The sequence below is a fragment of the Suricata suricatta genome, chromosome 5 (assembly GCF_006229205.1).
Source record: "Suricata suricatta isolate VVHF042 chromosome 5, meerkat_22Aug2017_6uvM2_HiC, whole genome shotgun sequence".
In the NCBI taxonomy this organism is placed as follows: Eukaryota; Metazoa; Chordata; class Mammalia; order Carnivora; family Herpestidae; genus Suricata; species Suricata suricatta.
This window is the reverse complement of record NC_043704.1, coordinates 102195497-102213537: the sequence shown is the minus strand read 5'-3', so window position 1 is coordinate 102213537 and position 18041 is coordinate 102195497. Positions and strand designations below refer to the sequence as shown.

At 40.5% G+C, this 18041-nt stretch overlaps 1 protein-coding gene across 3 annotated transcripts in view; it reads left to right on the top strand.

The window, feature by feature from the left end:
• The window catches only part of PPM1L (protein phosphatase, Mg2+/Mn2+ dependent 1L), a 288635-nt gene that overhangs the window by 192702 nt on the left and 77892 nt on the right, over positions 1-18041 (top strand). The window contains exon 1 of one of the 3 annotated variants that reach the window (XM_029939959.1): positions 1284-2286. The exons of the other annotated variants lie outside the window; for them this stretch is intronic. Within the exon in view, the coding sequence (XP_029795819.1) occupies positions 2262-2286 (25 nt within the window). The 5' untranslated portion in view covers positions 1284-2261. Of the gene's footprint in view, positions 1-1283; positions 2287-18041 lie in introns of those variants that run through there. 3 annotated transcript variants of the gene reach the window in all.

The window sequence follows — 18041 nt, the reverse complement described above, 5'->3', positions numbered from 1 at the left end:
TTGTTTATTCTTATGCTGGCGTATCTTCATACTTTGAATAATATCAAATTGTTTTTGAGTTTTTTGTGTTTTGAGTTTGGGCATGAATGAATAGCCTACATATTCTCCTGTTAAGGATAAAGGGGTGTGGCTTGTAATGTTCTGTGTTTGAGGGAATTATGAGGAGAGTAGGCCCATTCATTTGAGAGTGATATTCTCTGCCTCACTCACAGGAACCAAGGCCTGGGAAATGGGGGTAAAGAGCTGCCTCCCTCAGAAAAGCCAAGTGCGCCTGTAGCCGGCAGCCTGTCCAGTGGTGCCTTCTTGCTGAGGGCCTTAGAGACAATTGCCTAAGTTACTGATTAGAGCTTCTTCTCAGAGTTAAACCAAAGACCAATAAGGGCTTTATTTTTGTTCCTACAATCCACTAGAAACCCATATGGCTTTCCAACGAGCACATGTTTCTACCTCGTAGAAAGAGCACTTACAAGTAGAAAGTGAACCAGATAGTGCAGATGTGGGAAGGAGGGAACTCAGCTGGCTGTTTATTATGTTCATTTGGGCATCAGTTAAAGCTGGGAACCAGAAGATCCATTTACACGTGTCAGGCAATCACATACAGCTTTCCCAGAGGAGGTGAGAAAGAAAGAGCAGCATGAATTTTTCAGCTTTTGCTTTGTGATTCCCTGATGTTGCTCTGAGAGTGGAGCCCAAGCGAAGTTACCTGCTGTGAAGACACACCGCATACTGTAAGGTACGTTTTGGAGAAATGGCTTTTTAAAAGGGTGGGGAATGCGCTTTAAGCAGTTTAGGAAGTAGCGGGTACCTACTATTCAGCTTATTTTATTCTTAAAATAGTACCTAAAAGTTACATCTACGATTTAATTGAGCCATTAGTGTCAGCGTAATCAGTGATCTCAAAAGGAAAGCCATTTTCTGTCATGGGGTAAAAATTGAACACACATCGGGAAACCAAACCCAGACTGTGAATTATTTAGGGCCCTTTCAGGTTTTCTATGAACATAAAAAATGCAGTAAAAGGCATTTGCGGGAAGTTCTTCACTCTAACAAATAGAGTGAATTTCTCAGTATGTTTCTCAAGCATGTCCTAAGGGAAGACGTAGCACTAAGCTTTCCTTCCTTTATATCTTCAATCATGACCTCGTTTCCAGGCTCAAAAGATACACTTGCCAGAGTGTTGCTGACAGGATTTGGAAAGAAGAGGAAAAAACAGGACCCAAAAGAAACTTAAAAAGAGAAATTCGGTATTGGTGTGTAACTTCTGACACCAACCTCTGAATTTCTCTAACAATTTTAAATGTTTTATTTTTACATTATAACAATAATAATATAAATACATTTTAAATGGCAAGATAGAAGATGAAAAGATATCTCTAATTCTGCCACTTACACATAGCTAGCTACCATCTTTAGTATAATTTTGCCTCTCATTTTTTTGTTGGGTTTTAGTTCTTTATACCCAATTATATATATTTTTTTTTTATTTAAGACTGAAATATAGTCCTATTTCTCTGTGTTCTCATAAACTACTCAGAAAAGTAAGTGGTCATGGTTGCACAGTAACCTGTTGAGTGGATATGCCATAGTTACCGTTCATATAACCTTTTAATATTTCCAGCATGGTGCCTCCCTTTTTTATCCACGTTTCAGTTCTCATTACCATATCGAATCCCTGAATTTGAAGGTCTGCTTCTAACCTGTGAAAAGATGAGACTAGGTAGTATTATTAACAAAAACATAACGAGGACTTTTGTAATGCAGCCAATTATTAGTCATATAACAGAAGATGAAAATAGGTAGTCTAAATCCACTTAAAAGCTGAGAACTTCTTTCTGGCCAATAATAGCGATCTTTTTTTAGCCATGCTCATTTGAATTTTAGTTATGATTCTTATAGTTCCCCCTCTTTATCATGGATTTCAAAAGCCAAAAGATAAGGGGTCAGGGTGTAGTAACAAATTGATTTTGTCACCTATAAACCAGAAACTCTATGCCAAAGCTGTTGGACAGTATCCAAACATGTGATTCACGAGCCCTGGGCCGGTTTCCATGTCTATGGCCAGACATAGCACCTCTCTCTGCTTGGTTTCTTCCATTGTTAAAAAGGACATTGCATTAGGTATTCTGTTAAGTTTCTTTTGGCTTTACCAATGTGTGATTCTGTCATTAGTTCATTTAACATTTATTGGTTTTTTCATTTATTCACTGTAAACATTGAGCACCTGTGATGCGGGCATAGTGCTTGCCCCTGGGAATGCCCAGATGACCATGTGGCCCTTCACTGCAGGTGAGTGTGGACGCATAAAGTGTGTGTGCACCTGTGCCCAGTGGTAGGCCACCGGAGAGACAGCAGTAGAAACATATAATTGGAGTAGAGTGGAATCAGTGCTCTAGAGGCTATGTTCAGAGGACAGTAAATGTGTAGAAAAGGAAGGAATTAGGTTTGGGATGAAAAGTATTCTTAAGTAAATCAGAAAATCAGAAGAGAATCTATAAGCCTCTTAAAATCTGTTCATCTGGAACTGTAATGTCAGTTGCATTTTTAAAGGCAGGCTTATTGTGACTAATGCTTTACTTCTCCTTAGCTTCCTGTGATGATGTGCCAATGCCTCGTACAGACCTGTTCTTGCCCTCTGCCATAGTATTACCTTCCACATTTTAAATGTTGCTCTCCAGCTAATATTAATTACCTTATGTTAATTAGCTTACATGAGGGGCACCTGGGCGGCTCCATCAGTTGGGCGTCTGACTTGATTTTGGCTCAGGTCGTGCTCTCACAGTTCTAGAATTCGAATCCTGTGTTGGGCTGCGCTCACAGTGTTGAGCCTGCTTGGGATCTTCTCTCTTCCTCTCTCTCTGCCCCTCCCCTGCTCGTGCTCTCTCTCTCTCTCAAAAAATAAACTTAAAAAAATTATTTTATGTCAATATTATCAGCATTGCCTGTTTTCTTATGAGCTATCCAAAATTTAAAAAAAGAGAGAATTCAGACTGAATTTTTTAAAAGTGATACAATGGGAAGTTATTTTTTAAAAAACTCACATTCCCCCAATTTCATCTTGCATTTTTAACAGAAAACTTCATATCCACTCTGAAAATACATTGATTCAAGTCTTGTGGTGTGCAGAATAAAATGTTAAATTTTGAAGAACTTGCTGAGAATATTGGAAACCACAAGCTAACACTGAGATTTAGAATCAGGAAGTGCCACCTCTAGTGATTAAAACATTTCAGTAGAGCTGTGTTTATCTTTCTAATCAAGATGTCATTGTTTGCCACAAGGGAAGTAATGTTATTACCTGTTCTAAAGTAGTATTTGATTACGAGGACTGAAAAAAATGTGTACACTTCAAAGAAAATAATTGTACCAGGTGGTCACAATTTAGATTGCATTGGCCAGGCAGAGACAGGATGCCAATGCTGTCAGTATCTCTTCCTTTCTGCACTATTGGAATTTTGTAACCAAGATTCTATAGACTTTGTTGGAATGCTTGTAATAAATTTTAATGAGATCCAAGTTAATTGTAAGACCTTCAGTCTGTAGGGAAAAATAGGATAGTTTTTAATGTGCCAGAATTTTTAATGTACCGTGACTGTCCATTTGCAGTAGTGAGATGTAAGCAAAATGCATCCTCTGGCTGACTTTCAGACTGGGAAGATCTGGAATCATAGGCAGCTGGACCACTGTTTAATGTCATTTTGCAAGAATGTTAAATTTAATCTTCGGGAGCTACTATACACTCTGAAGTTTCATTTGGTAAATTGCCTTCTGAAAGGCACTGTTTTCAAGCCACCCTCTCTCACCCAGAGGAATTCTCTTTGTATTTCTTTCTTTAGTTAATATCCTCGTCTCAAGGCTGTATGACTTAGGCCATTTCTGATGAGGCTGGTCTGTTGAAGAATTTCTGCAGTGCCTACCCTCAAGAAGCACCTGAATGTGCTCTTATAGTTTTGTAATCCCTCAAACAGAACTGTAAATCACCTACAGAGAAATCACTAGGATGTATGCTGTTCATTTAACCCAAACATTTATCGTGTACCGGGTTCTGGCTAGGTGCTAAGGGTCTAAGAAATGGGGAAGGACAGTGGACTTAGAAGTCTTTTCCCTTTGAATTTATTGCTAGTGTTGACTAGTGTCTTTATAAATTCATCTTCTAAGACCTGCCTCAAAATGACACCTTAACTGGCTTTTTCCTTGCCTGAGTCAGGGCTTTCCATTCCTCTGACCTAAGCCCTTCTCATCCAAGGAGGTAACACGTTACCCTTTTGTTATTTATCATTCTCCTTGCTTCCTCAAAGTCTGATTTACATACAATCACTATTTACATACATAAAAGAATGATGTTGCAATAAAAATAGGAAAGCAAGGCCAAAAAGATGGAAGCAAATGTACTGACCATGAAGAATAGACAAAATGAAAACATTTTCCAATGGGGACAGCTTCTCTTCTGGTACTAAATCTTCTGTGGACTTTTTCAAAAGGCACCTTGTCAACAGGCCATTGAACAGCATTATCTCAGCCTGGGTTCCCAAAAAGCAGAGTCTAGAACAAAAGTCTTGAGGGCAGATAGGTGCTTTAGGAATGCAATCCCAAAGAACAGGAGTGAGGAGCATGGGAAGTGAAAAAGGAAGCAAGGGAAAAGAGAAACAAGGGAAGCTAATATGAGGACACATTATGGGGTTGGTGTCCTCTGAGGGTGACTGCTGCTTAGGCCCACAAAGGAAGCTTGTGAACAGCATGTTGGAACCATCCACCAAGAGGTGAAAGGGGAAGCATTTAGCCACTAGTCCTACTTTTCATTTGGCAAAGGTTGCTCCACAGACATGAACTTCGCACTTCTAATTTATGTTCACCTGAGTGCTGAGTGGGTTTGGCAGGCATCCCATACCTTAGCATCAGGGAAGCTCCCAGGAAGGAAGCAAATGACAATGGCTCAAGGCAAGGCTGTATCTGGGCTGAACCAAGAGGTGAATAAGAGGTGGGACCAAGAGAGGGGAAAATGGTACACAGGAGATGTCCCATATGAGTACAACAAATGAAATCTTACAACAGCTTTATAGGAAATATGAGTTTGTCTTATTGTCATTTCTTGCATAACAACCATCTATAAAAGCCAAGGATACATTATTCATGTTTTTCAAAGCTCTGGTATGGCATGTGGCTCTGTTCAATGCAGAAAGTGTTCAAATGCATTTATAGAAAAACTCTTGCATATAGCAGGGACAAAAGGAATGAGTATTTTTGTTTGATGTAACATTGGCAGCTTTCCAGCTTAAACCAAAATAATTGACTAATCCTCATTTTTATGGCTAATGAATTCAAGTACCTAGGCTCTTCAACCTGAGTGGCACAGTGAGATCCAGCTTTTCATATGTGTAAAAATTAATTACCTTTCATAGATAACTCACAACAGTGGTTACTCTGGAGAGGAGAAACTGGGAAGGAGACTTACATTTTTATCCTCTTATTGTATTATTTGAATTTTTAACTTTGTCCATGCATTTTCTATTTTTTTTAAGTTTTCAATAAATAAATAAATAAAACTAAATAAACCTTCCTAGTACATTTCCCCTTATCTTCAATGCTGGAAATAGACTGAAAACCATTCTCCTTGGTTTCAGTAAAGCTTTTCGTGTATATCCGTGCAATAAGTCAGGAAAAGAACTCAGAAACAAGGTCAGCCATCTTGGAACTACAGCATCAAGGACAGAGAAAGTTGGTAGTGAGATCAACTCAGTACTGTGCCCATGAACACCTGGACTCCAGGGCTGCTTCTGCCATAGGGTGCTTGGTGGTTTTTATGCCCTAAGCCAGCGCTGGTCTTAGAGTTCCGGTAGGGCTAGCCTTATTGGGTTGGGGGCGGGGAAGGAGAGAGAGAAAAGTTCATCTGAAGGAGAACAGGACTCATGGGCAGTGGGCGGATGTGGATTCAGCATTTTCTGATCTTACTTCCTGGTGGTTGCCTCTGGTCTACCCAACCTTGATCCTCCTGTGTCTGACAAGTTACCCGACCTGCTGCTTTAGTTGGCCTTTTACTCGGATTCTCTCCCTAAACTATAGCCAAACCTCTACCAATTTTCTTTTAAGAAAGTATATATAGCACAGTGGAAAGAGACTAGGCTTTAAAGCCAAACTGGCTTCAAGTTAATTAGTTACCATGCCTTATGCAGCTTTTTATGAGGATTAAAGATAACGTATGGAAAATGACAGACATAGGGTAGATAATGTAACGGTGATGGCCTTTTACTATTATCTTTGCTGCTACCTAAGTTGGCATATTTATAGTTTGGGATACAGGGGCATTTTCCTAACCCCTTAATGGTCAGGAGGGTTACCTATCTTATAATGTGTGTGGACTAACTTCCTGTGTGAGCACAACAGAAACCAGCAAAATCTTGGCTCTGTCAACCTCCTCTTTCTTCTTGTGCTGTCCTGAATGGAAAAGCAGTTCCTCGAGTATGCTAGTACTGTTTTTGGTTTTTCTTTGCCAATGGTGTGTATTAATTATCTCTTGCTGCATAACATATCACTCCCAAACTTAGCGGCTTTAACAGTAACTGTTTCTCATCTCACACAGTTTCTGAAAGTCCAGAATCCTGGTTGGCTCTCTCTTGAGGTTGCAGCCAAGTTGTCAGTCAGGGCAGCAGTATTTGAAGACTGGGGCTGGAAGTACTCCTTTCAAGCTTACTCATGTGGCTCTTAGCAGGAGGGTTCAATTCTTTCCATATGGCCTCACTGTAAGGTTGGTTGCTACACAGCTGCCCTCTGAGAGATCTAAGAGAGTACAAGGGAGTACCCAAGATTGAAACGGCAGTCTATACCTAATATTGAGAGTGAGACACTATGATTTCTGCCATATGCTATTGGTCCCGTAGACCAACCCTAACTCACTGTAGGAGGGGACTGCATGAGGGTATAGATACCAGGAGGTGGGGGTTATTGGGGGTGTCTTGGAGGCTAGATACCAAAGTCCGAGTTGTAAAAATATCTACTCTTAATTCGCCAACTCCTTTACCTCCCTTCTGTATTATCACCCTTTCTCTCATTTTCTCCTAGGTGCCTTCATCCTGCTTCCCTTATGTCCAAAGCTGGAGTGTTTGGCCGTGTCCACAGCCCCAGGATGGCCTTAAGATTCTTCAGACTTAGCATCCTTTCCCATAGCTGCAGGTTGTGTTTCATTAGGCCATTGCCAACTGGGTCAGTTGTTAAATATTTTGAACTTGACTTCTGACTCCTCTAATTCATGAGGACCTTTTTTCTAGAGCTTCCTAACACAATACCCAATCTCAGTCCATTCAGGCTACTATAACAAATGCTACAGATTGGGTGGCTTATAAACAACAGAAATATATTTCTCACTCTTTAGCAGACTAGAGTCTGAGATTAGGATGTCAGCCTGGTCTGGTAAGGGCCCTCTTCTGGGTCACAGACTTCTGACTCCTCATTTCAGTGGAAGGGGCAAAGGGAGCTTTCTCTGGCCTCTTTTATAAGGGTACTAATCCCATTCCGTAGGGTGCTGCCCTCATGACCTAATCACCTCTCCAAAGGCCCCACCTCCAAATACCATCAGATCAGGCATTAGGATTTCAACAGGAGAACTGGGGGGTGGGGGAGGCAGACATCTGGACGGGAGTTCTCAGGCATTCTCTGCAGTTGCCAGACTGCAGCTTAGTTTTTCATAGCAGTATCCTAGCTATTTTGAGATTAAGGCATTGCTCTCTGGAGGGTAATAGTTTCTGTCTCTCTGTCTCCCCATCTCTCTTCTCTTCTTCATCATTCCCTCACTCCCCACCCTTCACTTTATTTTTCTTTCTTTCTTTTCTTAGCTGGCTATGTTCTAAAATTCATCACCTTTCAATTTTTTTGTTTATTAAATAATTTGATGACCTATTCTGTATGTAATTTTTAAAATAGATGAATAGTATAACTAGAGAAATTATTTTTATATTTGACCCAGCAATTGCCCTTAGTAAAAAAGTTTCCTGTTGGGGAGCCTGGGTGGCTCACTCGACTTCGGCTCAAGTCATGATCTCACGGTTCATGGGTTCAAGCCCCTCATCGGGCTCTCTCCATACGGAGCCCGCTTTGTATCTTGTCTCTCTCTCTCTCTCTCTGCCCCTCACCTGCATTGTCTCTCTTACTTTTTCTTTCAAAAATAAATAAATTTTACATGAAAAAATATTGCTTCTTGGCTGCCTCTTCTCTAGAGTAGAGAAAAAGTAAAGAAGCAAATATGAAGTCACTGAATATCTTGTCTGTCTTTTCCACTTTTTACTATTCCACAATTTCTCTTGCTTGTGGGCTTCTTACCTACCAAATTCCCACCTCAGGTTCTTTGTTTCTAGAGAAAATAGCAGTAAACAAGTGAGTCTCTTATTGTGTCAGCTTTAGTGCAAGAATGCAGATAGAACTAACAAGTAACTTCCCCCATTTCCTAGAGATTGCTTCATGGTGGCTACATTTAAAAAAATGTTTTGAGAAAAGCATTATTTTTGAGAGAATGCATATATTTTTTTACCTACCGCTCTTTTAAAATTGCTTTCTGATCTACACGAAATTCAGTCTGAGATGAAGCATTGAAGAGCGAGGAGAAATAGAAATGCCGTCACGAAATGAGAGATGTATTTGATTTTTGCACTTAGACTCAGCTTGTAGAATGTATTGGCCCACATAAATAGAAGGAAATAAACTCAGCCAAATTTGCCTGCTTGTCTACAGGCCTACATGTGTTTTAAAATCATACCTGAAAGTGTTACAGGGTTGGTATAATTGCATTTGCAAACACAATACAGGAAGGTCTAGTGCTCAGAGTACAATTAGACGTGTTAATTTTTCCCTTTTGGCCTCTAATGTCAGAACTTCAAGCCTCTTCACTTGACTGTACTTCCTTGTAAACCTTACCCTGTAGGGAAAATCAGTATTCCAGAGCCACCAAAGAAAATGAGCTTGTCTAAAAATAGTTGCCTGTTGACAAGATTTTAGCAGATTTTTTTTTTTAATATGAAAGCCTTACAAAATGGAATGAGGTCAAATGTGACAGATGTGGTCAAATCCACTTCTAATCTGTAAATCCCTGACCAGCTGCAGTTGTGCTAAGTTTTAAAAGGATATTTTGAAGTTGTACTGGATTTATGCCATTCTCAGCATTTTCCTATATCTCTAAGCGTTGGGGGTACTCAGCTGCATTCTCTGCTTTGGTGATCAATTCACACTCTTCACTCATGTCCATTGGGTCCTACTTACCAGAGTCTCAAAGGAGGTTCTGTTTTGCCCTGCTTTTATTTGTCAGGAATTGTTTTCCAGCAGCCCAGATAATAAAACTGGTTTACTATAATACTCTGCAGCAGGTGGTTCTCAACCAGTGGCCATTTTTAACCCATCTGTCCCACCTCCTGACATTTGGTAATGTCTGGAGGCATTTTTAGTCACATCTGAGGAGGAGTCAGGAGGGGGAGCAGGGCGACTAGTGGTGTCTGGTGGGTAGAAGCCAAGGATGCTGGTGAACTATGCTGGAATGCACAGGGCAGCCCTCACAGCAATGAATTGTCTGGTCCAAAATGTTGATAGTGGTAAGGTTGAGAACTGCATTAGAGCAATCATTCTCAACCTTTGTAGCAGACTAGAATCACGTTGGGGGACTTATGTCCTGAATGCACCTGGACCAATCAAATCAGAGTCTCTGAGCAAGGGGACCCAGGGCCCCACATTTTTTAAATCCCCAGGTGACTCTAGTACACAGCCAGGTTGAGAGCTGCTACTTTAGAGCAAACAGTTTTAGAGGGCAACACGAGCATGGGCATCATCCCAGATGGTTTCCTGGCTAAACTACCTGAAAGGGCCTCATTGAAATGTGGCTTGACTTATGGGCAGTGCCCCATGATAGTATTACTGTGAGGTTCAAATGAATTTTTAATAACTTTTTATTTTCTCTAAAGCCAGCACTTAAAAACTTGAGGAACTTCTATTCTCTTTACCACACTGGTAGTTCATTTTCTCTTGGTTGTAAGTAATAAAATATGTTCTTTTTTCCTGCTGGTGAGTGGAGATAACAAGTATTTACTGGTAGCCATAGTCAGTGAATTTCTCTCAGATAACATTTGGAGTATTTGGAGCATTCGAGATTTCTTTTCCTTGAAGGTTTCTGATGTACTTTTATGACTTGATGAACAAGTCTCATCGTTTGTATCTATCTGAGTCCGTGTGTTACGCAAAGGAGCTACAGTACCCTGTCTAAGAGTATTTGATTTGAATGTTTTCCCTCGCATCCCTTTCTTAACCATTTTCTCTCACAAACACCCAAATCTTAAAATGCATGGACAGTCACTCTAAACTCTAGACAAGTATTCTCTGAGTATTATTAACGTATAACTTTATTTTATTTTAGATGCCTCTGTTGATGGTACAGCTGTTCAAGGGAGCCCCCTACTCCTCTTCCCCCCCAAAAAACCCCACAAATGCATCTCAAAGCTTTTGACAGTTAGGTAGATTGAACAATTCTTAGTGATGTATTACATCATGGAAAAATCTTTCATTTGTAAAAATCAGCACACACTTGCCTAGTGACCAGTAAAACTGTCCTCATCCTCATTTGCCCTAGAGCCTCAGTGGAGATCAGGCTGTCCATCTCCAGCCCCTCTGAAGGAGCAGAGTGTGGTGTGACTCATGGAGAGCCCTCTGGAACTTGGGTCATTAACATGCTCTTCTCCCTGCGGCCCCACAAGCCTGTCAGTAGATGCTGGACAGTAACCACAGGGAATGGGAATAAGAAAGAAAGTGGCGGTGAATGCGGAGCCCAGCAGCTGCCCATGGTTTTGTAGGTTTGTTAGGTTCCTCAGGCAGGACAGGGAGAGGCCCAGGTTTCCAGGGGCCTGAGGTTTATAAATTTAGAGAACCTCTTTAGGAAAAAAGAATACACATCAGGTACAAAATGCAGATTTATGTAGAATGAGAAATCACAATAAATTGCACATTTAAGAAGGTAACAAATACCCAAACATTACAGAACCTAGAAAATAACAATATTTTTATTAATTGTCTGATATATGCTGTTTATCTGACACATGCTTAATATTTTTCATGTTTTTGGCAGCATACTCTTTGTTTGTCCCTTCCTATAATGATGAGCTTGTAACATTATTTCCTCAGGAGGGACTAGGAAGATGACTCAGTCTCTCCTTTTGAATGGTTGGATGAAATTTGTGGAATTTTATTTTGTTTTGTTTTTTAACTGATGTTTTCAGCTTTTCAACTTGTTGTTAGTAATGCCATGTCTATTTTGAGAATTGCTGCCAAACTTGGGAAAACCTCTATCAAAATTTCTTGCCTACCTGAGATGAAAGATTTTAGGTCATTTGAAGTTTTCTGCTGCAATGGTTAACCATAACTACTCTGAATTTATAACACTCATCAACTGATTGGTTCCTATTGTCCTTGTTATAATGGTTCATTATGAGTTTTATTTATCTTCACTGAATGTCCAGTGATCAATAAGGACTGTAACGGAGCGAGGCCATTTCAGGCCAGAGGAGAGCGATGGTGTGATGGTGGCAAAAGCACAGTGTCCAGTTTGGATGCAGCGCTGTGCACAAGCAGGGCAGCAGTGGGCAACGGGACTAGGAGGGCGTGCTGGAGCCCGCTGGGAGAGCGGGAAAGTGTCAAAGTTCGGCAGGTGTCTCGGGATAGACTATTTGGTGTACTTTTTAATTTAAGAAGTCCAAAGCCATTGGTGGACCACCGAGTGTATGAAAACAGCAGCATGGTGTAATAGTGGTACCTTTGGCTTTAGACCCTGCCAAATTCTGATTTGAATCCTAGCTCTTCCCTCAGGGGGCCTGTAAAGCCTTGCTGTCAAAAACTATATGTGAAAGTAACGCAAGCAACATGAATGTTTCACTATGCTTACACTTGATATATCCTCGAGTGCCCCTTAGCTAGATCCCCAGTGAAGGCCAGTCTAAGCTCACTCTATACAAGGAAAATATAACCAAGGGGATGCCAGAGTAAAATGGGATGATGGTTTTACCTGATTATTTCTTACTTCTCCCAGTGCCTTCTCCAAATTTTCCAAAAACATGAGCCAGGAATTAGAAAGAACTTGTGCAGGGGGCGGGCGGGGGGGACCCTCACATTTAAGCTGCATTAGCTTCAGATAAATCTTCCACTGTTCAGGACTTATTCTTTCCCTCCTCTATGGCTTCAGAATCAGATGATTTTTTTTTAAGTTTATTTGTTTATTTTAAGAAAGAGCTAGAGAGAGAGAGTGTGTGCATGCCAGCATGCACATGGAGTGGGGGGGGGCAGAGAGAGAGGGAGAGAGAGAATCCCAAGCAGCCTCCATGCTGTGAGTGCAGAGCGCAATGAGGGGCTCAATTCCACAAACTGTGAGATCATGACAGGGGCTGAAATCAAGAGTTGGACACTTGACCGACTGAACCACCCAGACATTCCAAGACAGATGATTTTTAATGCAATTATTTAGTCAGTTACTATCATTTCTGACAGTAATGTAGGGAAGATATATTCTGGTTACATTTTAGACTAGGTCATAAAACCCAAGTAAAGGAACATAAAAATGTCTGATATCAAGCTCAGATAGAAGGTGGGGCACTTACTCAGGGCAGGGCAGGATCTAACCCCAATAACAACATGGTCAGCCACTCCATCCATCCAAAAATGAGAATTAATGACAAGAAAGTCTAAAGGATGCAACAAGTGCATCATCATTTAAGCAGTAGTTGATCTTAAGGTTTCTAGAAGAAAAACAGAGTTGTAGCAATAGGAGGCCCATAGCAACCATGATTCTGAGTGGTTATATTTTGTCCTGAATCACACAGGTATGACTCCTGCCCCAGAGATCTATTTAGCTGTGGGAAGCAGAAAGGGAGAGGCACTGATTAGTATTTTAAAACAGTGGACTTCAAATAAAAAATTAAAATATTTGCATACTTTCTTAAAAAATGTGAAAACTACAGACTCCTCTTGCAAATGTATAAATTGACATATCAAATCTTTCATCGTAATTTTAAGTAGTAACAAAGGATATAATTTCTGGCATATTACAAATGAGCTTTAACTATTTTAATCCAAATCTTGAGCTACAAATTTAGATCATTAAATGCTGAGGATCTGGCTACCTTGTAGGTTAGTTGTTAAACTAAGTCCTTATTGTCAAACAAAAGGGCCAAATTAGACTTACTTTATATCAGAAAATGCCTGTTTCAGGGTCGCCTGTGTAGCTCAGTTGGTTAAGCACCTGACTTTGGCTCAGGTCATGATCTCACGGTTCGTGAGTTCAAGCCCCACATTGAGCTCTGTGCTGACAGCTCCAAGCCTGGTGTCTGCTTCAGATCCTGAGTCTGCCTCAGATTCTGTGTCTTCCTCTCTCTCTGCCCCTCTCCCACTTGTAATCTGTCTCTTTCTCTCTCTCAAACATAAATAAACATTAAAAAAAAAACAAAATGGCTGTTTCATTTTTTCAACTTAAAGTAAATATATGAAAACAGTTCCTGATAAAAATCATCCTATGTCTGCATTCTTATTCTAAGATTGATAGCTAGATGATGGATGCATGGATGGATGCATAGAAGGCAAAAAGGAGGGCTGAGGGTCAGGAGGAAGATGGGTGGACAGATTATCATCTGGGCGACACCTTGCCCTAAGTATGACGACTAGGTGAAGGAATGCACTTTCAATTCTTCCTTTTACCTCCAATAAGTTTTCATACTCTGGGCAATGTTACCTTGTAAGATTCTTGATAAATATGGGAGATACTGCTCTTTTGTAATGTGAGAGGAGAGTAATTATGAAGGAAAGATGGAAAAGAAGAATTGTGTCAAGCCAACCTAAGTTACAAAAGAAAGATCTGAGGAATGGGATCTGAGAACTTCTGGGAAGTTTTTATGTATTACTAAAGGCAAAAGTAAAGACAAAAAACCTATAACTTTTTACAGGTCTGAACATCAGTCAGAGACATCTAGGGTGAGACTACCTAGATAAATATGTTTTGATACATTTTTCAAATCAGGAAGAAGTTTATGCAGAAACTGATAGTGATAACTGGGCTCTCATATCATAATTTCTTGGATAATATGCAAAGTTTAGTTAGAGTATTGGAATAAGAGTTTCTACTTTGATCCAAACTGACTTTAAGTCCCAGCCCAACCAGTTATCAGCTATATAACTTTGGGATAATTACTTAATTTTTCCAATTAATAGTTTTCTCATCTGTAAAATGGGGCTAATAAAGCATGACGTCTACAGTATAGGATTGATGTTAAGATTAAATGACATAATATATGTTAAGCACTGTGCAGGGGTTACATGCATGGAATTTATTTGTTTGCTTGCCTAAAAGAAGGAGTGAATCTCTTTTTAAATTTGATTCCTAATACATGGGATGGACATGCACCTGGGGACAATGGAGAGATTGTGATAATATCATGCTAGAAAATGCCTTCTGATTCACCACCTGGCACATCCCAGAACTCAAGAGAAGTTTCTCAAAGCTTAGAGAGTAATAGGTAGATTTTATTAGGGAAAGAGAGAACTTACAAGGTCAAGGTTAGCAAGAGAAGGTCTAGGGTCTCTATGCTCTAGCACCCCACTGAGAGTTGTGTCCCTGGCCAGGGCCCTCTCCTGGATATGTTCTAATGTCTATATTACAAAGAAAAAACACATCTTAACACCTCACTTTATTTTCCCTTTTCTATAAGCAAATAGAATGGGACAGTAATGGGACACGAACTTCTCAAGCAATATAGATTTAGGTGCCAGTTTTTATTGTTATTGTCTTGGAATACCAGCTTCCCAGCACCTAGAGACCTTAGGCCATGGGAAGTTGGAGCCCATCTGACTGCAGGAGGAAACTCCAGGTACTATGGGAAGCTGGGTTGGGGTCAACTCTTCCTGCTGAGAGAATCCTTAGTCCTAAGTAACTCATCATCCAGGCAATGAGTGAGCCCTCAATTTCGCTTTTTGACAGCGCTGCTCCTGAGTCACAGGTATCATCTGCCCTCTGCTTAATTCCTAGTCTGGATCTGAACTCCAGTGGAAACAAAGATTTGGGAAAGAAAGTTCAAGGAATTTAAAGTTTCTCTATTGTGGGAGACTCTGGGCATAGTTAGTGCTACTTTAGGACCAAGAGGTCAAGGTGCGTTATAATAGAGGACCAGTTTTACCCCTATGCATGGGACTGTCCTGATAAACCATAGGCTCCTTGAGAATTGGCAGTTTTGCTTGCAACAGGAGATAGCACTTTTGCCATGGACAACCTCATGATGGGCATTCCCTTATAGCACATTGCATTATAAGGAAGAAACCTATCCAGATTATCTCAAAAAAAAAAAAAGGAAGATTTATTGGAAGATATTGGAGGGGCTTAAGGAAGAGCTGAATAGGCAGAGCTAGAGAAAGACGTAACAAGGGCAGTGCTGGAAACTCATGTGGCACTGTCATTCATGTGTTCAGGTATTTAGTTACTATTGTGGTGTTACAAACTACCCCAAGCTCTGTGGGGGTGGGAACCCCACAACATTTTACCTTGCTCATGGATTCTAGGGGTCCACACATAAGAGGAATCACTGCTCCTTGCCTCTTCATGTGTGGGGCCTCAGCTGGAAAGACTTGCATGGCTGGGAGCCTGGTGTTGAAGGAGAAACATTCAAGATAGCCTCTTCATGCTCATACTTGTAGTACCTTGCTGTAGGAATGGGCTTCACTGGTACTATTGGCCAGAGCACCTACACGTGGGCTCATTAGCATCCAGGCCGAAAGATAACCAAACTTTTTATATGCTAATGCAGTATTTTGGGAGGAAATGTTCTAAGAGGGGATGTCCAAAGAATGGGCATTCCAGAATGTCCAGGTAGAAGTTGCATGCCTTTTAAAAAAAGATTTCTTCTTATTTTTTCATTATTTATTTAATTCTTTAATGTTTATTTATTTTGAGAGAGAGAGAGAGAGAGAATGCATGTGTATGCATGCAAGCAGAGGAGGGACAAAGAGAGAGGGAGAGAGAAAGAATCACAAGCAGGTTCCACACTGTCAGCACAGAACCCAATGTGGTGTTTGATCTCACAAACTGTGAGATTGTGACTGAGCTGAAATCAAGAGTCAGATGCTTAAACCCCTGAGCCACTCAGGTGTCCAGCACACCTTTTATATCTAGCCTGGGAGTCATTCTGCCAAATGCTGTTGATCAAGTAGTAAAGGTCCACTCAGATTCATTGAGGGAACAGACACTCTACTTCTTCATGGTAAGAGTGTCAAAGCATTTGCGGCCATTTTTTTCTAAATTGTTACATTGGGCTACCAACTTCACTTTCTTCCTTGGTGAAATTCTGGAATTAGGGAATCTGATTGGCTTAGCCTCATTCTCTAGGTCAGTTCCTCTGGTCCTGTCAGCTCTGGCAAAAGGGGCAGACTTGTATATTAAGTAGATTTTCTCTTCCCTGGCTCTGAAAAGGGGCAAGCTCTCTAAGAAGAGCTCATGAGTTTTTTTTAATGTTTATTTATTATTGAGACAGAAAGAAACAGAGCATGAGTGGGGGAGGGGCAGAGGGCGAGAGAGACACAGAATCCGAAGCAGGCTCTAGGCTCTGAGCTGTCAGCACAGAGCCTGACTCGGGGCTTGAAACCATGAACTGTGAGATCATGACCTGAGCTAAAGTCCAACACTTAACCAACTTAGCCACCTACCCAGGTGCCCTGAATAATTCATGGTTGAGAAGGAAATAATGAGATCTCTAGCATAGACGCTGTCAGGAGTAGGAACCGTCTTACTGCTTTCCACAAGCAGTTTGGGGAAAAGAGGGAACCTGAGACAGAGAGGAACAAGGCTTATGAGGTGGCTGAAGCTAATGGGAGGCACGGATTCTGTCAAGAGCACGGCACTTAAATTATTTGTGTTTATTGACATCTATAAAATAGTGAAGTCTGGAAGCATTCAGGCTAAGCCATAGTGAATAATATGAGAAAATCAACCTTGTTCTTGAAAGAAGAACAGATTTGACCTTGAGCAAAATCAAAAAATGATAGAACCACTTCACAGCTGCTACAGATTTCCGACTTTTAGAAGCAGACGTTAAATATCAGATTTTCTTGGCTTTCAGTGTGTCAGTTCCAGTCAGTAATTAACAACACTGAATGAAACATCTTTCTTGAGATTCTCAAGCTGCTTAACTGATCAGCCCAGCTTAGCTAAGCATCCTGGGTAGTAAGCAAAGGGAAAATAATGGTTCCAGTTTTGGTGTGTGTGCTACTAGAGCAGCCACTAAAAAGAATTAAAATGTTTTCTCATCTTCCTTTCTGCTTGGGAGAACTAATTCATGGGGAAGTTAAGTGACTTTCTCAGGGTCTCAGAACAACTTAGTAGAATAGAATAGCCAGTCTTTAACTACCAAAGCTTTCCTGGGAGCCACAATTTTATGTTCTACTAACCTGCTTCTTCTGTTCATATAGAATTTATCGTGGTAGTGCTGTTAGTAGAAGGTGTCTGTATGATTATTTATGCTTGAGAAGAGGGCAAGAAATGTCTGTGATTTCATAAATTAGCTCTGTGGCTCTCATGAGCAGCAGATTTCAAGGATGATCAGAACCTTTTCTAGAAAAAATATTTGTTGCAGGAATGAAGAAGGCATGGTTCTTTTATAGAAAAGAGCAAACGAGGCCTGGCTGATATAAAACCTAATGTATCAATTAAAATTAATGGCGTTACTTTTGTGAAGAAGAAGAAAGGAGGAGATAGACTAAAACAAACTGAACAATCGCTGAGGAAAAGCCTGTCACCTGAAGAGTATGAGGACTTCAGTGCCTCATATTGAAGTCCTGCCTTTCCCATCAATATTTCTTAATCCATTTAATTCTAATCTGTTTACCACCCATTTTTCCTTTCTTTTTCTTTAACTTTTATAGCACCAACTCCTGTAAACCAACATGATGATTTCCCTTAATAAGTTCCTCTATAGTGGGAAGTCTTAGAGAAAAACAATTTAAGTATTTCCTTTCTCTCAGTTAATATGCTACAACAGTAATTCTCATCCTTGTAG